The following is a 23959-nucleotide window of genomic DNA, read 5'->3' as shown; positions in this document are numbered from 1 at the left end:
CAGGATAGGACAGCTAGGGAGAGACGAGATGCTTGGTGTGGCTTGCTGTGAGGCTTGGTTTGGTGGGCTGGGCGGCTTGGTTTGGTGGGCTGGGCGGCTTGGTTAGTGGCTGGGCTGGGAGGCTTGGTTTGGGCTGGGCTGGGCGGCTTGGTTTGGTGGGCTGGGCGGCTTGTGGGCTGGGTTGGTTTGGTGGGCTGGGCTGGGTGTCTTGGTTTGGTGGGCTGGGCGGCTTGTTTAGTGCGCTGGGCTGGGCTTGGTGGGCTGGGGGTCTGGTTTGGCTTGGTGCGGGCTGGTGCTGGGTGGGTTGGTTTAGTGCGCTGGGCTGGGTGGCTTGGTTTGTAGGGTCTGGGCTTAGTGGCTGGGTGTCTTGGTTGGTGTTTGGGGGGTCTCGGCCCTCAGTCTTTCCAGGGTTCCGAGTGGTGGTGGGTCAGATGAGGTCAGAGGGTCCTGAAGAACACAGGCCATGAAGATAAACAGAGAGGGGAGAGAGAAACAGAGAGGAGAGAGACAGAGATAAACAGAGAGGAGAGAGAAACAGAGTGGGGAGAGAGAAACAAAGAGGAGAGACAGAGATAAACAGAGAGGAGAGAGAAACAGAGAGGAGAGAGACAGAGAGAAACAGAGAGGAGAGAGAAACAGAGAGGAGAGAGACAGAGAGAAACAGAGAGGAGAGAGACAGAGATAAACAGAGAGGGGAGAGAGAAACAGAGAGGAGAGAGACAGAGATAAACAGAGAGGAGAGAGACAGAGATAAACAGAGTGGGGAGAGAGAAACAGAGAGGAGAGAGACAGAGATAAACAGAGAGGAGAGAGACAGAGATAAACAGAGAGGAGAGAGAAACAGAGAGGAGAGAGACAGAGATAAACAGAGTGGGGAGAGAGAAACAGAGAGGAGAGAGACAGAGATAAACAGAGAGGAGAGAGACAGAGATAAACAGAGAGGGGAGAGAGAAACAGAGAGGAGAGAGACAGAGAGAAACAGAGAGGGGAGAGAGAAACAGAGAGGAGAGAGACAGAGATAAACAGAGTGGGGAGAGAGAAACAGAGAGGAGAGAGACAGAGAGAAACAGAGAGGGGAGAGAGAAACAGAGAGGAGAGAGAGAGAGATAAACAGAGAGGAGAGAGAAACAGAGAGGAGACAGAGAGGAGAGAAACAGAGAGGAGAGAGACAGAGAAAACAGAGAGGAGAGAGACAGAGAAACAGAGAGGAGAGAGAAACAGAGAGGAGAGAGACAGAGATAAACAGAGAGGGGAGAGACAGAGAAACAGAGAGGAGAGAGAGAAAACAGAGAGGAGAGAGAGAGAGAGAAACAGAGATAAACAGAGAGGGGAGAGAGAAACAGAGAGGAGAGAGACAGAGATAAACAGAGAGGGGAGAGAGAAACAGAGAGGAGAGAGACAGAGATACAGAGTGGGGAGAGAGAGAGAGAACAGAGATAAACAGAGAGGAGAGAGACAGAGAAAACAGAGTGGGGAGAGAGAAACAGAGAGGAGAGAGACAGAGATAAACAGAGTGGGGAGAGAGAAAAACAGAGAGGAGAGAGACAGAGATAAACAGAGTGGGGAGAGAGAAACAGAGAGGAGAGAGAGATAAACAGAGATAAACAGAGAGGAGAGAGACAGAGATAAACAGAGAGAGAGAAACAGAGAGGAGAGAGACAGAGAAAACAGAGAGGAGAGAGAGAGAAAACAGAGTGGGGAGAGAGAAACAGAGAGGAGAGAGACAGAGATAAACAGAGTGGGGAGAGAGAGAGAACAGAGAGGAGAGAGACAGAGATAAACAGAGAGGAGAGAGACAGAGATAAACAGAGTGGGGAGAGAGAAACAGAGAGGAGAGAGAGATAAACAGAGAGGAGAGAGACAGAGATAAACAGAGAGGAGAGAGACAGAGATAAACAGAGAGGAGAGAGAGAGATAAACAGAGAGGGGAGAGAGAAACAGAGAGGAGAGAGAGAGAGAAACAGAGAGAGGAGAGACAGAGATAAACAGAGTGGGGAGAGAGAAACAGAGAGGAGAGAGACAGAGATAAACAGAGAGGACAGAGATAAACAGAGAGGGGGAGAGAAACAGAGAGGAGAGAGACAGAGATAAACAGAGAGGGGAGAGAGAAACAGAGAGAAACAGAGAGGAGAGAGATAAACAGAGAGGAGAGAGACAGAGATAAACAGAGAGGGGAGAGAGACAGAGATAAACAGAGAGGGAGAGAGAAAACAGAGAGGGGAGAGACAGAGAAAAACAGAGAGGGAGAGAGATAAACAGAGATAAACAGAGAGGGGAGAGAGAAACAGAGAGGAGAGAGACAGAGATAAACAGAGAGGAGAGAGAGAAACAGAGAGGGGAGAGAGACAGAGATAAACAGAGAGGGAGAGAGAGAAACAGAGAGGAGAGAGAGAGATAAACAGAGAGAGAGAGAGAGAAACAGAGAGGAGAGAGACAGAGATAAACAGAGTGGGGAGAGAGAAACAGAGAGGGGGAGAGACAGAGATAAACAGAGAGGAGAGAGAGAGAAACAGAGAGGAGAGACAGAGAGAGGAGGGGAGAAACAGAGAGGGGAGAGAGAAACAGAGAGGAGAGAGACAGAGATAAACAGAGTGGGAGAGAGAAACAGAGAGGGAGAGACAGAGAGAAACAGAGAGGAGAGAGAGAGAGAAACAGAGAGGAGAGAGAGAGAGATAAACAGAGAGAGAGAGAAAAACAGAGAGGAGAGACAGAGATAAACAGAGTGGGGAGAGAGAAACAGAGAGGAGAGAGAAGAGAGAGAGGGGAACAGAGAGGAGGAGAGAGAAACAGAGAGGAGAGAGACAGAGATAAACAGAGTGGGGAGAGAGAAACAGAGAGGAGAGAGACAGAGATAAACAGAGAGGAGAGAGACAGAGATAAACAGAGTGGGGAGAGAGAAACAGAGAGGAGAGAGACAGAGATAAACAGAGAGGGGAGAGAGAAACAGAGAGGAGAGAGACAGAGATAAACAGAGAGGGGAGAGAGAAACAGAGAGGAGAGAGAGAGAGATAAACAGAGAGGAGAGAGAGAGATAAACAGAGAGGAGAGAGACAGAGAAACAGAGAGGAGAGAGAAACAGAGAGGAGAGAGAAACAGAGAGGAGAGAGAGAGATAAACAGAGAGGAGAGATAAACAGAGAGGAGAGAGACAGAGATAAACAGAGAGGAGAGAGAAACAGAGAGGAGAGAGACAGAGATAAACAGAGAGGAGAGAGAAACAGAGAGGAGAGAGACAGAGATAAACAGAGAGGAGAGAGAAACAGAGAGGAGAGAGAAACAGAGAGGAGAGAGAAACAGAGAGGAGAGAGAAACAGAGAGGAGAGAGAAACAGAGAGGAGAGAGACAGAGATAAACAGAGAGGAGAGAGAAACAGAGAGGAGAGAGACAGAGAGAAACAAAGAGGGGAGACAGAGAATGTGTACTGATAATTTTTATTGTTTATTTCACTTTTGTATATTATCTACCTCACTTGAATTGGCAATGTTAACACGTTTCCCATGCCAATAAAGCCCTTGAATTTTGTGAGTGAGTGAGTGAGAGAGAGAGAGTATTGAAAGTCAAACAACAACACATAGTGTACCCCCCCACCCCCCTCTCCCTAATACACACCTGTACTGTCACATGGTCCTGCTGTACTGGATACACCCCCACCCCTCTCCCTAATACACACCTGTACTGTCACATGGTCCTGCTGCACTGGATACACCCCCCTCTCCCTAATACACACCTGTACTGTCACATGGTCCTGCTGTACTGGATACACCCCCCATCCCCCCCCTCCTTAATACACATCTGTACTGTCACATGGTCCTGCTGTACTGGATACACCCCCCCCCCCTAATACACAACTGTACTGTCACATGGTCCTGCTGTACTGGATACACCCCCCACCCCCCTCTCCCTAATACACACCTGTACTGTCACATGGTCCTGCTGTACTGGATACACCCCCACCCCCTCTCCCTAATACACACCTGTACTGTCACATAGTCCTGCTGTACTGGATACACCCCCCCCCTCCCTAATACACACCTGTACTGTCACATAGTTCTGCTGTACTGGATCCCAGTCTTGGATGCGATGCCGGACCAGGGGATCAGGCTGCGGAGCAGAGACTGGGCCTGTCTGTAGAGTCTCTGGGGGATCGAGCAGGGACTGAGGCTGGCCAGGGCCGAGCCAATGTGTTGGATGTAGTCAGTGCAAGAGGACCGTCAAGGACTATAGGATTTATGTAGCAAGGTTGGGATCAATTACACAAATTCAATTCCATCAATGTAATATTCTCTAACAGTTCTTCAATTTATAAATTTATTTCAACTGATCTCCAATTCCAGACTAACTCAAACTCTTAACGAACTAAGAGGGACTAGTCCTGATAAACTAAATGTCCCCCTCAAACTCTTAACGAACTAAGAGGGACTAGTCCTGGTAAACTAAATGTCCCCCTCAAACTCTTAACTAAGAGGGATTAGTCCTGATAAACATCTAAATGTCCCCCTCAAACTCTAAACAAACTAAGAGGGACTAGTCCTGGTAAACTAAATGTCCCCCTCAAACTCTAAACGAACTAAGAGGGACTAGTCCTGGTAAACTAAATGTCCCCCTCAAACTCTTAACGAACTAAGAGGGACAAGTCCTGGTAAACTAAATGTCCCCCTCAAACTCTTAACTAAGAGGGACTAGTCCTGATAAACGTCTAAATGTCCCCCTCAAACTCTAAACAAACTAAGAGGGACTAGTCCTGGTAAACTAAATGTCCCCCTCAAACTCTTAACGAACTAAGAGGGACAAGTCCTGGTAAACTAAATGTCCGCCTCAAACTCTTAACGAACTAAGAGGGACTAGTCCTGGTAAACTAAATGTCCGCCTCAAACTCTTAACGAACTAAGAGGGACTAGTCCTGGTAAACTAAATGTCCCCCTCAAACTCTTAACGAACTAAGAGGGACTAGTCCTGGTAAACTAAATGTCCCCCTCAAACTCTTAACGAACTAAGAGGGACAAGTCCTGGTAAACTAAATGTCCGCCTCAAACTCTTAACGAACTAAGAGGGACTAGTCCTGGTAAACTAAATGTCCGCCTCAAACTCTTAACGAACTAAGAGGGACTAGTCCTGGTAAACTAAATGTCCGCCTCAAACTCTTAACGAACTAAGAGGGACTAGTCCTGGTAAACTAAATGTCCCCCTCAAACTCTAAACGAACTAAGAGGGACTAGTCCTGATAAACGTCTAAATGTCCCCCTCAAACTCTAAACGAACTAAGAGGGACTAGTCCTGGTAAACTAAATGTCCCCCTCAAACTCTTAACAAACTAAGAGGGACTAGTCCTGATAAACGTCTAAATGTCCCCCTCAAACTCTTAACAAACTAAGAGGGACTAGTCCTGGTAAACTAAATGTCCCCCTCAAACTCTTAACAAACTAAGAGGGACTAGTCCTGGTAAACTAAATGTCCCCCTCAAACTCTAAACGAACTAAGAGGGACTAGTCCTGATAAACTAAATGTCCCCCTCAAACTCTAAACAAACTAAGAGGGACAAGTCCTGGTAAACTAAATGTCCGCCTCAAACTCTTAACGAACTAAGAGGGACTAGTCCTGATAAACGTCTAAATGTCCCCTCAAACTCTAAACAAACTAAGAGGGACTAGTCCTGGTAAACTAAATGTCCGCCTCAAACTCTTAACGAACTAAGAGGGACTAGTCCTGATAAACTAAATGTCCCCCTCAAACTCTTAACGAACTAAGAGGGACTAGTCCTGATAAACTAAATGTCCCCCTCAAACTCTAAACGAACTAAGAGGGACTAGTCCTGGTAAACTAAATGTCCCCCTCAAACTCTTAACAAACTAAGAGGGACTAGTCCTGGTAAACTAAATGTCCCCCTCAAACTCTAAACGAACTAAGAGGGACTAGTCCTGGTAAACTAAATGTCCCCCTCAAACTCTTAACTAAGAGGGACTAGTCCTGATAAACGTCTAAATGTCCCCCTCAAACTCTAAACAAACTAAGAGGGACAAGTCCTGGTAAACTAAATGTCCCCCTCAAACTCTAAACGAACTAAGAGGGACTAGTCCTGGTAAACTAAATGTCCCCCTCAAACTCTAAACAAACTAAGAGGGACTAGTCCTGGTAAACTAAATGTCCCCCTCAAACTCTAAACAAACTAAGAGGGACTAGTCCTGATAAACGTCTAAATGTCCCCTCAAACTCTAAACAAACTAAGAGGGACTAGTCCTGATAAACGTCTAAATGTCCCCCTCAAACTCTTAACGAACTAAGAGGGACAAGTCCTGGTAAACTAAATGTCCCCCTCAAACTCTAAACAAACTAAGAGGGACTAGTCCTGATAAACGTCTAAATGTCCCCCTCAAACTCTAAACAAACTAAGAGGGACTAGTCCTGATAAACTAAATGTCCCCCTCAAACTCTAAACAAACTAAGAGGGACTAGTCCTGATAAACGTCTAAATGTCCCCCTCAAACTCTTAACAAACTAAGAGGGACTAGTCCTGGTAAACTAAATGTCCCCCTCAAACTCTTAACAAACTAAGAGGGACTAGTCCTGGTAAACTAAATGTCCCCCTCAAACTCTTAACAAACTAAGAGGGACTAGTCCTGATAAACTAAATGTCCCCCTCAAACTCTTAACAAACTAAGAGGGACTAGTCCTGGTAAACTAAATGTCCCCTCTCAAACTCTAAACAAACTAAGAGGGACTAGTCCTGATAAACGTAAATGTCCCCCTCAAACTCTTAACAAACTAAGAGGGACTAGTCCTGGTAAACTAAATGTCCCCCTCAAACTCTAAACAAACTAAGAGGGACTAGTCCTGATAAACGTCTAAATGTCCCCCTCAAACTCTTAACAAACTAAGAGGGACAAGTCCTGGTAAACTAAATGTCCCCCTCAAACTCTTAACAAACTAAGAGGGACTAGTCCTGGTAAACGTCTAAATGTCCCCTGAATTCTGAAAACGTTCAGGAATGTGTTTTCTTATTAAAACATACAAGCCAAAGATGTCAAACATGGTCCTAAATATAACCAATCCAATGAGTGAATATCAGAGCTGTTTATCACGAACAGCATGAAATCATTCTGGAAATGCTCAATACTCTACTTCTATCTGTATTGGCTACTGTATTGACTATTATTATTACTGTCATTATTATTAAACCCTGCTGGTCATCTAGGAACATTTGAACATCTTGGCCATGTTCTGTTATAATCTCCACCCGGCACAGCCAGAAGAGGACTGGCCACCCCTCATAGCCTGGTTCCTCTCTAGGTTTCTTCCTAGGTTTTGGCCTTTCTAGGGAGTTTTTCCTAGCCACCGTGCTTCTACACCTGCATTGCTTGCTGTTTGGGGTTTTAGGCTGGGTTTCTGTACAGCACTTTGTGACATCAGCTGATATAAAAAAGCCATTATAAATTGGTTTGGCACATTTTGGCACATTGTGGAGAACAAAACTTCCTGCTCTAAAAACAATTAGAGCGGTCGGTGGGCTGTCGGGGGACCTGGTACGGTGGGCTGTCGGGGGACCTGGTACGGTGGGCTGTCGGGGGACCTGGGCTGTCGGGGGACCTGGGTGGGCTGTCGGGGGACCTGGTACGGTGGGCTGTCGGGGCTGGGGGGACCCGGTACGGTGGGCTGTCGGAGGACCTGGTACGGTGGGCTGTCGGGGGACCTGGTACGGTGGGCTGTCGGGGGGGGACCTGGTACGGTGGGCTGTCGGGGGACCTGGGGGGACCTGGTGGGGGCTGTCGGGGGACCAGGTACGGTGGGCTGTCGGTGGGCTGTCGGGGGACCCGTACGGTGGGCTGTCACCCGTGGGGGCTGTCGGGGGGGGGACCTGGTACGGTGGGCTGTCGGGGCTGTCGGGGGACCTGGTACGGTGGGCTGTCAGGGGGACCTGTCGGTGGGCTGTCGGGGGTCGGGGGCCTGGTACGGTGGGCTGTCAGTGGGGACCTGGTCGGTGGGCTGTCGGGAGACCTGGTACGGTGGGCTGTCAGTGGGCTGTCGGGGGCCTGGTACGGTGGGCTGTCGGTGGGCTGTCGGGGGACCTGGTACGGTGGGCTGTCAGTGGGCTGTCGGTGGGCTGTCGGGGGTCCTGGTACGGTGGGCTGTCAGTGGGCTGTCGGTGGGCTGTCGGGGGACCTGGTACGGTGGGCTGTCAGTGGGCTGTCGGTGGGCCTGTCGGGGGCCCGGTACGGTGGGCTGTCGGTAGGATGACTCTGTCCCAGTACCACCTGTATATAGCCTCCACATTGACTCTGTCCCAGTACCACCTGTATATAGCCTCCACATTGACTCTGTACCAGTACCACCTGTATAAAGCCTCGCTACTGTTATTTTCAATGTCATTTTACTGTTTAATTTTTATTTTGTATTTCTTTACTTATCTATTGTTTACCGAATATCTATTATTTACTTAAAAATTGCACTGTCGGTTGGTTAGGGCCTGTCAGTAAGCATTTCACAGTGAGGTCTACACCGGTTGGTTAGGGCCTGTCAGTAAGCATTTCACAGTAAGGTCTACACCGGTTGGTTAGGGCCTGTCAGTAAGCATTTCACAGTGAGGTCTACACCGGTTGGTTAGGGCCTGTCAGTAAGCATTTCACAGTGAGGTCTACACCGGTTGGTTAGGGCCTGTCAGTAAGCATTTCACAGTGAGGTCTACACCGGTTGGTTAGGGCCTGTCAGTAAGCATTTCACAGTGAGGTCTACACCGGTTGGTTAGGGCCTGTCAGTAAGCATTTCACAGTGAGGTCTACACCGGTTGGTTAGGGCCTGTCAGTAAGCATTTCACAGTGAGGTCTACACCGATTGGTTAGGGCCTGTCAGTAAGCAAATAAAACGGTTGGTTTTATGACATGTAATGTATTGATATGACAAGTTACATTTTAAGGCCTGTCATAATGTATTTCACAGTGAGGTCTACACCGAATGGTTAGGGCCTGTCAGTAAGCATTTCAACAGTAATGTCTACACCGGTGTCCCTGTCAGTAAGAAAACACAGCCACGGATGGCTCTTGTCAGTAAGCATTTCACAGTGAGGTCTAACCGAATTATTTTCTTTTATAATTAGACTTTTAAAGAGAGCTGTAATTCCAGTGATTCAATTTAGGGCCTGTCAGTAAGAATTTCAAGTCAGGTCTCCACTTGGTTAGGGCCTGTCAGTAAGCATTCCACAGTGAATCTACACCGGTTGGTTAGGGCCTGTGTAAGCATTTCAAAAGGTCTCCACTTGGTTAGGGCCTGTCAGTAAGCCATTTCAAGTGAGGTCTACACTTCCTTAGGGCCTGTGTAATTCACAGTAAATCTCCACTTCCTTAGGGCCTGTCAGAATTCCATTTCAAATCTCCACTTCCTGCTTGAATTAGGGCCTGTCAGTAAGCATTGAATTCACAGTAAATCTCCACTTCCTTAGCTTGAATTCAATTCAAAATCTCCACTTCCTTAGCCTTGAAGCATTTCAAAAGGTCTCCACTTCCTTAGGGCCTGTCAGAATTCCAATTCACAAAATCTCCACTTCCTGTTGAATTCCAATTCAAATCTCCATTTCCAAGTTACATTTTAAGAAATTCCAATTAGGCAAATGTGTCCACTTCCTGAACTTGAATTCCAATTCAAATCTCCACTTCACTGGATGGCTCTTCAATTCAAATTCCATTCAAGAATTCCACTTCCTGCTTGAATTCCAATTCAAAATCTCCACTTCCTGCTTGAATTCCAATTCAAAATCTCCACTTCCTGCTTGAATTCCAATTCAAATCTCCACTTCCTGCTTGAATTCCAATTCAAATCTCCACTTCCTGCTTGAATTCCAATTCAAATCTCCACTTCCTGCTTGAATTCCAATTCAAAATCTCCACTTCCTGCTTGAATTCCAATTCAAAATCTCCACTTCCTGCTTGAATTCCAATTCAAATCTCCACTTCCTGCTTGAATTCCAATTCAAATCTCCACTTCCTGCTTGAATTCCAATTCAAAATCTCCACTTCCTGCTTGAATTCCAATTCAAAATCTCCACTTCCTGCTTGAATTCCAATTCAAAATCTCCACTTCCTGCTTGAATTCCAATTCAAAATCTCCACTTCCTGCTTGAATTCCAATTCAAATCTCCACTTCCTGCTTGAATTCCAATTCAAATCTCCACTTCCTGCTTGAATTCCAATTCAAAATTCCACTTCCTGCTTGAATTCCAATTCAAAATCTCCACTTCCTGCTTGAATTCCAATTCAAAATCTCCACTTCCTGCTTGAATTCCAATTCAAAATCTCCACTTCCTGCTTGAATTCCAATTCAAATCTCCACTTCCTGCTTGAATTCCAATTCAAATCTCCACTTCCTGCTTGAATTCCAATTCAAATCTCCACTTCCTGCTTGAATTCCAATTCAAATCTCCACTTCCTGCTTGAATTCCAGAATTGTGCCTAGGGGAAGTCTACATACCTGTGCAGTCTTCACGTGTTGCCATCTTCCATTTCTAAATAGGGATTACATTTGGATGATTTTACCACTGATCTACACAACCTACGCCACATTTTAAAAGTGAAATAAAAATGTAAATTACAAATAAAAACAAAGAAATATTGACTGCCAAAGGTCTTCGCCCCCCCCCTTGCTGTGACACATCTAAGTTAGATCAGGAGCTCCACATGGTCATACTCAAGACTCCTACCCCCACCCCCCTTGTACCCCCAAACCAACTATCAACAACATCTCACACACACACACTTGTCCCCCCCCAGTAGTAAAGGATATAAGAGTGTCCAGGGCGGATGCCCTCCGTTGATATACAGTACGTAGGTGAACCCATCTTTCAGCACCCCTCGTATGGAGTAGTAGTAAGGTAGGTAGTGATGCTGCGTGAAGTCTCTGTTGGGATTCATGTCTTTTATATCATCATTTTAAAACACATATACAACCAGTAGCTACAGTGGGGCAACAAAGTCTTTAGTCAGCCACCAATTGTGCAAGTTCTCACACTTAAAAAGATGAGAGAGGCCTGTAATTTTCATCATAGGTACACTTCAACTATGACAGACAAAATGAGAAACAAAAATCCAGAAAATCACATTGTAGGATTTTTAATGAATTTATTTGCAAATTATGGTGGAAATAAGTATTTGGTCACCTACAAACAAGCAAGATTTCTAGCTCTCACAGACCTGTAACTTCTTCTTTAAGAGGCTCCTCTGTCCTCCACTCGTTACCTGTATTAATGGCACCTGTTTGAACTTGTTATCAGTATAAAAGACACCTGTCCACAACCTCAAACAGTCACACTCCAAACTCCACTATGGCCAAGACCAAAGAGCTGTCAAAGGACACCAGAAACAAAATTGTAGACCTGCACCAGGCTGGGAAGACTGAATCTGCAATAGGTAAGCAGCTTGGTTTGAAGAAATCAACTGTGGGAGCAATTATTAGGAAATGGAAGACATAGAAGACCACTGATAATCTCCCTCGATCTGGGGCTCCACGCAAGATCTCACCCCGTGGGGTCAAAATGATCACAAGAACGGTGAGCAAAAATCCCAGAACCACACAGGGGGACCTAGTGAATGACCTGCAGAGAGCTGGGACCAAAGTAACAAAGCCTACCATCAGTAACACACTACGCCGCCAGGGACTCAAATCCTGCAGTGCCAGACGTGTTCCCCTACTTAAGCCAGTACATGTCCAGGCCCGTCTGAAGTTTGCTAGAGAGCATTTGGATGATCCAGAAGAAGATTGGGAGAATGTCATATGGTCAGATGAAACCAAAATTCAACTTTTTGATAAAAACTCAACTAGTCGTGTTTGGAGGACAAAGAATGCTGAGTTGCATCCAAAGAACACCATACCTACTGTGAAGCATGGAGGTGGAAACATCATGCTTTGGGGCTGTTTTTCTGCAAAGGGACCAGGACGACTGATCAGTGTAAAGAAAATAATGAATGGGGCCATGTATTGTGAGATTTTGCGTGAAAACCTCCTTCCATCAGCAAGGGCATTGAAGATGAAACGTGGCTGGGTCTTTCAGCATGACAATGATCCCAAACACACCGCCCGGGCAACAAAGGAGTGGCTTCGTAAGAAGCATTTCAAGGTCCTGGAGTGGCCTAGCCAGTCTCCAGATCTCAACCCCATAGAAAATCTTTGGAGGGAGTTGAAAGTCTGTGTTGCCCAGCAACAGCCCCAAAACATCACTGCTCTAGAGGAGATCTGCATGGAGGAATGGGCCAAAATACCAGCAACAGTGTGTGAAGACTTACAGAAAACATTTGGCCTCTGTCATTGCCAACAAAGGGTATATAACAAAGTATTGAGATAAACTTTTGTTATTGACCAAATACTTATTTTCCACCATAATTTGCAAATAAATTCATAAAAAATCCTACAATGTGATTTTCTGGATTTTTTTTCTTCTCATTTTCTCTGTCATAGTTGAAGTGTACCTATGATGAAAATTACAGGCCTCTCTCATCTTTTTAAGTGGGAGAACTTGCACAATTGGTGGCTGACTAAATACTTTTTTGCCCCACTGTATATCTAAAAACACATATACACCCAGTAACTATATCTACAAACACATATACAACCAGTATTCATATCTAAAAATACATATTCACCCAGTAGCTATATCTAAAAACACATATACACCTAGTAGCTATATCTAAAAACACATATACACCCAGTAGCTATATCTAGGGTCTTCAAATGGACAATGACCCCAAGCATACTTCCAAAGTTTTGGCAAAATGGCTTAAGGACAACAGAGTCAAGGTATTAGAGTGGCCATCCCAAAGCCCTGACCTCAATCCTATAGAACATTTCCTATAGAACATTTGTGGGCTGAAAACTGAAAAAGCGTGTGCGAGTAAGGAGGCCCACAAACCTGACTCAGTTACACCAGCTCTGTCAGGAGGAATGGGCCAAAATTCACCCAACTTATTGTGGGAAGCTTGTGGAAGGCTACCCAAAAACATTTGACCCAAGTTAAACAATTTAAAGGCAATGCTACCAAATACTAATTGAGTGTATGTAAACTTCTGACCCACTGGGAATGTGATGAAAGAAATAAAAGCTTAAATAAATCACTCTCTCTACTTTTATTCTGCCATTTCACATTCTTAAAATAAAGTGGTGATCCTAACTGACCTAAGGCAGGGAATTTTTACTAGGATTATATGTCAGGAATTGTGAAAAACAGAGTTTAAATATATTTGGCTAAGGTGTACGTAAACTTCCCGACTTCAACTGTATGTGAACTTCTGACCCACTGGAATTGTAATAGAGTGAATTATAAGTGAAATAATCTGTCTGTAAACTCTTGTTGGAAAAATTACTTGTGTCATACACAAAGTAGATGTCCTAACCGACTTGCCTAAACTATAGTTTGTTAACAAGACATTTGTGGAGTAGTTGAAAAACTAGTTTCTCTACCTACCTGTTGTGGTAGAAGTGTATAGCAGGTCTCTACCTACCTACCTACCTGTTGTGGTAGAAGTGTATAGCAGGTCTCTACCTACCTACCTACCTACCTACCTACCTACCTGTTGTGGTAGAAGTGTATAGCAGGTCTCTACCTACCTACCTACCTACCTACCTACCTACCTACCTACCTACCGGTTGTGGTAGAAGTGTATAGCAGGTCTCTACCTACCTACCTACCTACCTACCTACCTACCTACCTACCTGTTGTGGTAGAAGTGTATAGCAGGTCTCTACCTACCTACCTACCTGTTGTGGTAGAAGTGTATAGCAGGTCTCTACCTACCTACCTAAACCTACCTACCTACCTACCTATCTACCTGTTGTGGTAGAAGTATATAGCAGGTCTCTACCTACCTACCTACCTGTTGTGGTAGAAGTGTATAGCAGGTCTCTACCTACCTACCTACCTGTTGTGGTAGAAGTGTATAGCAGGTCTCTACCTACCTACCTACCTGTTGTGGTAGAAGTGTATAGCAGGTCTCTACCTACCTACCTGTTGTGGTAGAAGTGTATAGCCGTGGTGTTGGTTGTCAGCACGTGGAGGTAGATGGCCTTGCAGTGGTCCTGGGCCGTGGTGGAGATGTGTTCCTTCAGACTGTCCAGCAGCAAGGAGCCTGGGAGGGGGAGAAGAAGAGAGTAGCAGGACAGTGAGTGACTGAGTGAGTGACTGAGTGAGTGACTGAGTGACTGACTGAGTGTGTGACTGAGTGAGTGAGTGACTGAGTGAGTGACTGACTGACTGAGTGAGTGACTGTGAGTGTACCTAGGGTTGTGGCGGTCACAAAAATTGTCAGCCCGTGATTGTCAAGTCAAATAACTGCCGGTCTCACGGTGAGTGACAGGATAATTAACACATTTAGCATCTCCTGGTTCCCACACACAGCCTACAAGCCATTTTAAAAAGTCAAATAAATCCATGTAATATAGCCTACACCTTCACAATAAATGAACTATTTGTTTTAGACAGGTCTAAAGGAGCATCATATGAAGAAAATGTAGTCTATTTCAGAAGAACAGAATAGCGTAACTCTGAGTTGTCGTTATTATTAGGCCCTGATCTGGCTCTGCCATATGGCTGTGGGCGACACTAGTTCACTTAGCAGACAAGACATGCTTAGAATTCGCTGGCAATATTTTATATTATTTTCAAATAGGAAGAATACAATTGAACAAAGCTGAATAAAATATAAATCTTTTCTCCAAACGATTTGAAGGAAGTGCGCACATTCGGCTATTCTGTGTTTGAGCAGTTAAAGAAACAGGGATTCCGATATGCTTCATTTAGAGTTATTAATGTAACTTTAGTTGTTCTACTACCGTTGGGCTATATGTTTTGATGTTTAATATAGTGTAAGGCTGCATGATGAGTCTAATGATGATTTGAAAAATGTTTGCTTAAAAAGGCATTGAGCTCTGCTAAGTTTGTTTGCGCAGGCTGTACACACTCCAATAGTCTCTCATTCACAATTTGGCAAGCACTTGATAATATCTCCTATTTCACGGCTGCATCCCCTTTGCGGCCATAACGCACCCTAAGAAAATATATCTGTGCCTTTTGTGGCCCGGAGTGCTGCGTTGTGACCTTCTCCCTGAGTAAGCTGAACAACCCGAAGCGTCTCTCACTCACATGGCTCTCCGTCACGAGATCAAGGTCTTTTTCACAGGCTACAAGTGAAGACAGACGCGTCGGAGATGCACCTGCGAGCGTCCTTATCCAATTCCGAGGTGCATATTGAAGATATTGTAAGAACTCTCCACATTCACTTTATCAGCCAACTAGATGAGTAGGCATAACAAACAGCAGAAGCACTAGCCTATAGAAAGCTGATGGGATCCTCCTCTTTTTATTAGAGGCCATCACTCTGTTTTTTTCTCCCGCAATTGCATAGCCTATAGAAATTATACGCAACATGGGCTCATGGGCACTCATGAAGTATTGGATTAGGTTTTTCTAATACATTTGCATTGATGTCAGAGTGATTAGAGGGACAATAGAGTGCTGAAGTACCAGGCAGTTAGCAAGTTTGGTAGACAACGATTTTTTAAGTATTTTACCTTTATTTAACTAGGCAAGTCAGTTAAGAACAAATTCTTATTTTCAATGACGGCCTAGGAACAGTGGGTTAACTGCCTTGTTCAGGGGCAGAACGACAGATTTGTACCTTGTCAGCTCGGGGATTTGAACTTGCAACCTTCCGGGTTACTAGTCCAACGCCCTAACCACTAGGCTACCTGCCGCCCCTACACTCTAACCACTAGGCTACCTGCCGCCCCAACACTCTAACCACTAGGCTACCTGCCGCCCCGACACTCTAACCACTAGGCTACCTGCCGCCCGACACTCTAACCACTAGGCTACCTGCCGCCCCGACACTCTAACCACTAGGCTACCTGCCGCCCGACACTCTAACCACTAGGCTACCTGCCGCCCCGACACTCTAACCACTAGGCTACCTGCCGCCCCTACACTCTAACCACTAGACTACCTGCCACCTCTACACTCTAACCACTAGACTACCTGCCACCTCTACACTCTAACCACTAGACTACCTGCCACCTCTACACTCTAACCACTAGACTACCTGCTGCCCCATCAGCAGCATCCGAGCTCGGCGAAGCCTAATTACCGTGACTACACGGCCATGTGGAATTTGACTGCCTTCATGACTCGTGACTCGCCAGTGTGGCAGTAAAACGGTCACTGCAACAGCTTTGTACCTTGTCAGCTCGGGGATTTGAACTTGCAACCTTCCGGTTACTAGTCCAACGCTCTAACCACTAGACCTTCATGACTCGTGACTCGCCGGTGTGGCAGTAAAACGGTCACTGTAAAAGCCCTAAGTGTACCTACCTATTCCATGTTTCCTGAACTCCTTCACCACCCCCAGACTCAGGATGTAAGCCACCTGGGTGTCCACGGGAAATCTAGAGGCTAGGATGTCTCCATCCTGCAGAGAGGAGAGGTTATACACAGCTATTAATACTTATAACACTGACGAACACCAGGAAATCTAGAGGCTAGGATGTCTCCATCCTGCAGATGTATACCGAGCAACACAACCCCCTCCACCTCTCTCCATTACCCCTCCATCCCCCACACCCCTCCACCTCATGCCCCCCTCCTCCATTACCACCCTCCTTTTCTCCTCCACCCTTCCATCCCCACCCCCTCCACCTCCTCTCCACCTCCACTCCTCCTCCTCCTCTCCCCACCCTCCTTCTCTCCCCTCATCCCCTCCTTCTCTCCCCCCACCCTCCTTCTCTCCCCTCATCCCCTCCTTCTCTCCCCCACCCTCCTTCTCTCCCCTCATCCCCTCCTTCTCTCCCTTCATCCCCTCCTTCTCTCCCCCACCCTCCTTCTCTCCCGTCATCCCCTCCTTCTCTCCCTTCATCCCCTCCTTCTCTCCTCCACCCCCTTCTCTCCCCTCATCCCCTCCTTCTCTCCTCCACCCCCTTCTCTCCCTTCATCCCCTCCTTCTCTCCTCCACCCCCTTCTCTCCCTTCATCCCCTCCTTCTCTCCCCCCCCCACCCTCCTTCTCTCCCTTCATCCCCTCCTTCTCTCCCCTCATCCCCTCCTTCTCTCCTCCACCCCCCCCCCTCCTCCACCCCCCCCCTCCTCCACCCCCCACCCCTCCTCCTCCTCCCCCCCCTACAGCTGCTTCAGGTCTAATTAGTAGGAGACTATAAACAGAATGTAGAATGTCAGTGTGTTCCATTTCAGACTGTTCCTAAGGAATGTGAGTGACAGGGATGTGGAACTAACGGCACTACTGGAAACACAACTACTATTATCAGTGTTGGGCTCAAATCCATTTACATTACAGATAGTAATACAACTTCCAATTCCAAATGATCCTCATAGAAAACTATTGGAATGGATGTGTTCCTCCTGAATGAACTGAAATTTAAAAGGGATTGACCCCAACCCTGACTTTAATATGACCCCACTAACTACTGTCTGTCAATACATTCAGCTTCCAGCATGTTCAATATGGGGTACATTCACAGTCTATAACGGACATCTCTCCTGAGAGCATGTTCAATATGGGGTACATTCACAGTCTATAACGGACATCTCTCCTGAGAACATGTTCAATCGTCCTGTCAGTCAGCCAGGACCATCTCTAACCCAGCACCCGTACCTCTCTGTGTACTGTCAGTCAGTCACGACCATCTCTACCCCAGCACCCGTACCTCTCTGTGTACTGTCAGTCAGTCACGACCATCTCTACCCCAGCACCCGTACCTCTCTGTGTACTGTCAGTCAGGACCATCTCTACCCCAGCACCAGTACCTCTCTGTGTACTGTCAGTCACGACCATCTCTACCCCAGCACCAGTACCTCTCTGTGTACTGTCAGTCAGGACCATCTCTACCCCAGCACCCGTGCCTCTCTGTGTACTGTCAGTCAGTCAGGACCATCTCTACCCCAGCACCCGTACCTCTCTGTGTACTGTCAGTCAGGACCATCTCTACCCCAGCACCAGTACCTCTCTGTGTACTGTCAGTCAGGACCATCTCTACCCCAGCACCCGTGCCTCTCTGTGTACTGTCAGTCAGTCAGGACCATCTCTACCCCAGCACCCGTACCTCTCTGTGTACTGTCAGTCAGTCAGGACCATCTCTACCCCGGCACCCGTACCTCTCTGTGTACTGTCAGTCAGTCAGGACCATCTCTACCCCAGCACCAGTACCTCTCTGTGTACTGTCAGTCAGGACCATCTCTACACCAGCACTCGTACCTCTCTGTGTACTATCAGTCAGTCAGTCAGGACCATCTCTAACCCAGCACCCGTACCTCTCTGTGTACTATCAGTCAGTCAGTCAGGACCATCTCTAACCCAGCACCAGTACCTCTCTGTGTACTGTCAGTCAGGACCATCTCTACCCCAGCATCAGTACCTCTCTGTGTACTGTCAGTCACGACCATCTCTACCCCAGCACCAGTACCTCTCTGTGTACTGTCAGTCAGGACCATCTCTACCCCAGCACCCGTACCTCTCTGTGTACTATCAGTCAGTCAGGACCATCTCTACCCCAGCACCCGTACCTCTCTGTGTACTGTCAGTCAGGACCATCTCTACCCCAGCACCAGTACCTCTCTGTGTACTATCAGTCAGTCACGACCATCTCTACCCCAGCACCCGTACCTCTCTGTGTACTGTCAGTCAGTCACGACCATCTCTACCCCAGCACCCGTACCTCTCTGTGTACTGTCAGTCAGGACCATCTCTACCCCAGCACCAGTACCTCTCTGTGTACTGTCAGTCAGTCAGGACCATCTCTACCCCAGCACCAGTACCTCTCTGTGTACTGTCAGTCAGGACCATCTCTACCCCAGCACCCGTACCTCTCTGTGTACAGTCAGTCAGTCAGGACCATCTCTACCCCAGCACCAGTACCTCTCTGTGTACTGTCAGTCAGTCAGGACCATCTCTACCCCAGCACCAGTACCTCTCTGTGTACTGTCAGTCAGGACCATCTCTACCCCAGCACCCGTACCTCTCTGTGTACAGTCAGTCAGTCAGGACCATCTCTACCCCAGCACCCGTACCTCTCTGTGTACTATCAGTCAGTCAGACCATCTCTACCCCAGCACCCGTACCTCTCTGTGTACTGTCAGTCAGGACCATCTCTACCCCAGCACCAGTACCTCTCTGTGTACTGTCAGTCAGGACCATCTCTACCCCAGCACCAGTACCTCTCTGTGTACTGTCAGTCAGGACCATCTCTACCCCAGCAGCCGTACCTCTCTGTGTACTGTCAGTCAGTCAGGACCATCTCTACCCCAGCACCCGTACCTCTCTGTGTACTGTCAGTCAGGACCATCTCTACCCCAGCACCAGTACCTCTCTGTGTACTGTCAGTCAGTCAGACCATCTCTACCCCAGCACCCGTACCTCTCTGTGTACTGTCAGTCAGTCAGGACCATCTCTACCCCAGCACCAGTACCTCTCTGTGTACTGTCAGTCAGGACCATCTCTACCCCAGCACCCTGTACCTCTCTTTGTACTGTCAGTCAGTCAGGACCATCTCTAACCCCAGCACCCGTACCTCTCTGTGTACTGTCAGTCAGTCAGGACCATCTCTACCCCAGCACCCGTACCTCTCTGTGTACTGTCAGTCAGGACCATCTCTACCCCAGCACCAGTACCTCTCTTTGTACTGTCAGTCAGTCGACCATCTCTGCCCCAGCACCCGTACCTCTCTGGACCACCTCTACCCCAGCACCCGTACCTCTCTGTGTACAGTCAGTCAGGACCATCTCTACCCCAGCAGCACCTCTCTGTGTACTGTCAGTCAGGACCATCTCTACCCCAGCACCCGTACCTCCGGGTACTGTCAGTCAGTCAGGACCATCTCTACCCCAGCACCAGTACCTCTCTGTGTACTGTCAGTCAGGACCATCTCTACCCCAGCACCCGTACCTCTCTGTGTACTGTCAGTCAGTCAGGACCATCTCTACCCCAGCACCCATACCTCTCTGTGTACTGTCAGTCAGTCAGGACCATCTCTACCCCAGCACCAGTACCTCTCTGTGTACTGTCAGTCAGTCAGGACCATCTCTACCCCAGCACCAGTACCTCTCTGTGTACTATCAGTCAGTCAGGACCACCTCTACCCCAGCACCAGTACCTCTCTGTGTACTATCAGTCAGTCAGGACCATCTCTACCCCAGCACCCGTACCTCTCTGTGTACTGTCAGTCAGTCAGGACCATCTCTACCCCAGCACCCGTACCTCTCTGTATACTGTCAGTCAGTCAGGACCATCTCTACCCCAGCACCCGTACCTCTCTGTGTACTGTCAGTCAGTCAGGACCATCTCTACCCCAGCACCAGTACCTCTCTTTGTACTGTCAGTCAGTCAGGACCACCTCTACCCCAGCACCCGTACCTCTCTGTGTACAGTCAGTCAGGACCATCTCTACCCCAGCACCCGTACCTCTCTGTGTACTGTCAGTCAGGACCACCTCTACCCCAGCACCCGTACCTCTCTGTGTACTGTCAGTCAGTCAGGACCATCTCTACCCCAGCACCCGTACCTCTCTGTATACTGTCAGTCAGTCAGGACCATCTCTACCCCAGCACCAGTACCTCTCTGTGTACTGTCAGTCAGGACCATCTCTACCCCAGCACCAGTACCTCTCTTTGTACTGTCAGTCAGTCAGGACCACCTCTACCCCAGCACCCGTACCTCTCTTTGTACTGTCAGTCAGTCAGGACCACCTCTACCCCAGCACCCGTACCTCTCTGTGTACAGTCAGTCAGGACCATCTCTACCCCAGCACCCGTACCTCTCTGTGTACTGTCAGTCAGGACCACCTCTACCCCAGCACCCGTACCTCTCTGTGTACTTTGGTCCGGCCCTTGATCTCAGCTACGATCATTCCCACGATGCCTCCCTTGAAGATGGCGGCGAGGGAGAAGAACTTCTTGTTGGATGTGATGTCATTATACCATGAGTCTGGGTACCTGTTGGGGGACAGGTGAGGCTCAGAGGTTAGATTCCTGCTGGGGCCACTCATATGGAAAATGCATGTCTAAGTCACTTGGGATAAAAGAGTATCGCTAAATGGCTTATAGGCCTTTTATGCCTTAAGGTAGGAACAGGTGGTAAATAGAATGAGTCGACTTCAGCTGTTTTAAGGTGACAGGGGACAGGTAGGAACAGGTGATGTAGACTTCAGCTGTTTTAAGGTGACAGGGGACAGGTGAAGTAGACTTCAGCTGTATTAAGGTGACAGGGGACAGGTGACAGAGGACAGGTGATGTAGACTTCAGCTGTTTTAAGGTGACAGGGGACAGGTGAAGTAGACTACAGCTGTTTTAAGGTGACAGGGGACAGGTGACAGGTGATGTAGACTTCAGCTGTATTAAGGTGACAGGGGACAGGTGACAGGTGACAGGGGACAGGTGACAGAGGACAGGTGATGTAGACTACAGCTGTTTTAAGGTGACAGGGGACAGACAGGTGACAGGGGACAGGTGACAGAGGACAGGTGATGTAGACTACAGCTGTTTTAAGGTGACAGGGGACAGGGAGAGGTGACAGGGACAGGTGATGTAGACAGCTGTTTTAAGGTGACAGGGGACAGGACAGGTGACAGGGGACAGGTGAGACTACAGCTGTATTAAGGTGACAGGGGACAGGGGAGAGGTGACAGGGGACAGGTGACAGAGGACAGGTGAGGACAGGTGATGTAGAGTTCAGCTGTTTACAGGTGACAGGGGACAGGTGAGGACAGGTGATGTAGAGTTCAGCTGTATACAGGTGACAGGTGAGGACAGGTGCTGTAGACTTCAGCTGTATTAAGGTGACAGAGGACAGGTGAAGACAGGTGTTGTAGAGTTCAGCTGTATTAAGGTGACAGAGGACAGGTGAGGACAGGTGTTGTAGAGTTCAGCTGTATTAAGGTGACAGGGGACAGGCGAGGACAGGTGACAGGTGAGGACAGGTGCTGTAGACTTCAGCTGTATTAAGGTGACAGAGGACAGGTGAGGACAGGTGAGGACAGGTGCCCTGGGTTGTGTTCAGTGGGGCTCAACAAAGCAAAGCATTTTGAAACAGAAAGTGAAAATCTGTTCTTATTAGACAAGTTAAAGTACCACTACAGTTTCACTCAGCTCTCTCTCTAGTGAACACGATACGATCCTGTGTTGCTATTGGCCGCGTGGCGCAGTACTCACTCGATGGGGAACCAATCACCGCACAGCAGCTTGACGCTGCCTATGTCATCGTGGCAGAGGAGGCGGAGCTGGACTTCGCTGAGCGCAGTGGGGGACACCACGTCGGTCATTCACACCTAGAAAACGACCAATGCCAGGAGAGATAGAGTTATTAACTCCTACAACACATCAAATCACAGATCACACACACCAATCACACTGATCAATCTTCTATAACATTGTCTGCCATATTTTGTTTATATATTTATACACAACTTTTAAAATGGTTAGTCAGCTGGTTAATGAAAAATGGTTAGTCAGCTGGTTAATGGGGGTCCTTTTAAAATAGTTAGTCAGCTGGTTAATGAATTGTCCTTGGTCCTTTTAAAATAGTTAGTCAGCTGGTTAATGGTCCTTGGTCCTTTTAAAATGGTTAGTCAGCTGGTTAATGAATTGTCCTTGGTCCTTTTAAAATGGTTAGTCAGCTGGTTAATGAATTGTCCTTGGTCCTTTTAAAATGGTTAGTCAGCTGGTTAATGAATTGTCCAGGTCATGGTTAGTCAGTCCAGGGTCCTTTTAAAATGGTTAGTCAGCTGATTAATGAATTGTCAGGTCAAAATGGTTAGTCCAGGGTCCTTTTAAAATGGTTAGTCAGCTGGTTGTCCTTGGTCCTGGTTAGTCAGCTGGAATTGGGTTAGTCAGAAATGAATTGTCTGGTCCTTTTAAAATGGTTAGTCAGCTCCTTTTTTTAAAATGGTTAGTCAGCTGGTTAATGAATTGTCCTTGGTCCTTTTAAAATGGTTAGTCAGCTGGTTAGGGTCCTTTTAAAATGGTTAGTCAGCTGGTTAATGAATTGTCAAAATGGTTAGTCAACTGTCCAGGGTCCTTTTAAAATGGTTAGTCAGCTGGTTAATGAATTGCCAGGTGACTGTCCAGGGTCCTGGATATGAGTGTTCATTCCAAATGGCACCCTAATACCTTTATAATTCACTACTTTGACCTGTGCTCTATAGGTTCTGGTCAACAGTAGCGCACTATAAAGGGAATAAGGTGCCATTTGGGAGGCACAGGTGGATGGAGAGGGACAGGGAATGATAGCTAGACAGGCAAACAAACTTCTGAAACCTCGCTACTCTGCCCCTGGTGGCAGTAGCAACTGTCGTCGGTGAGGACGAAACCAGAGCTTTAAGTTAAATGCCAAAACAACCCAATCAGCAGCTCTAGTAAGGTGCTCTGTTATCAAGCTAGCTAACACTGCTAGCAAACTGACATCTCTGTTGTTCGGTTGACATTCCACAGTAAATTCAGCTAAACAAGATGCATTATTAGCCAATTCCTTCCCCTTTTAGCTAGCGTTGGATATTTAGACTTGACTGGTTGTCAAAACAAGAGAGTTAGCTAACCTAGTTAGTTAGTTAGTTAGCTAGCTGACGTAGCGACCTACTTAGCTACGATTCCAGGCAAAATAAGTAAAAGGAAATATAAGTATAACTGGACACCACTTCGCTAACTATGTCAGCTCAAAAGTGAGTAGAGGATAATGGCTACAATTAGCTGGGTAGCTAGCTGACCTTACCTTGTTTATGCGCTCGAACAAGAGGAAAGTGTGGGGTGAAATCCCTTGGGTGTCGTTTAAAGTGTTTTCTACAGTGGAAACACCATGATAAAACCCAAATTTGCTCTCTATTCAGAAAACCACTGACACTAGTCTCCCACCAATACATTAGCTGGCTAGTCAGCTTTTGCTAATTTGACAACTAGCCGAGTTGGCTTCTTCCTGTGTATGTCACATTCCGGAAGTCATTCAGC

At 47.2% G+C, this 23959-nt stretch overlaps 1 protein-coding gene across 1 annotated transcript; it reads right to left on the bottom strand.

The window, feature by feature from the left end:
* Nucleotides 1–301: 301 nt before the first annotated feature.
* Nucleotides 302–23939, bottom strand: LOC112246363 (N-acetyltransferase 15 (GCN5-related, putative)). Its single transcript, XM_042312759.1, has 8 exons — nt 23727–23939; nt 22172–22287; nt 20827–20956; nt 16333–16429; nt 13975–14095; nt 10764–10877; nt 4032–4196; nt 302–447 (listed from the first exon to the last, which is right to left on the bottom strand). The coding sequence occupies exons 2-7, from the start codon at nt 22279–22281 to the stop codon at nt 4040–4042; spliced, it is 729 nt and encodes a 242-aa protein (XP_042168693.1). The 5' UTR covers nt 22282–22287; nt 23727–23939; the 3' UTR covers nt 302–447; nt 4032–4039.
* Nucleotides 23940–23959: the final 20 nt, after the last annotated feature.

This window comes from Oncorhynchus tshawytscha, unplaced genomic scaffold (genome assembly GCF_018296145.1).
Source record: "Oncorhynchus tshawytscha isolate Ot180627B unplaced genomic scaffold, Otsh_v2.0 Un_contig_13383_pilon_pilon, whole genome shotgun sequence".
Classification (NCBI taxonomy): Eukaryota; Metazoa; Chordata; class Actinopteri; order Salmoniformes; family Salmonidae; genus Oncorhynchus; species Oncorhynchus tshawytscha.
Note: the sequence above shows the minus strand (reverse complement) of the source record. Positions and strands in the feature narration are given on the sequence as shown.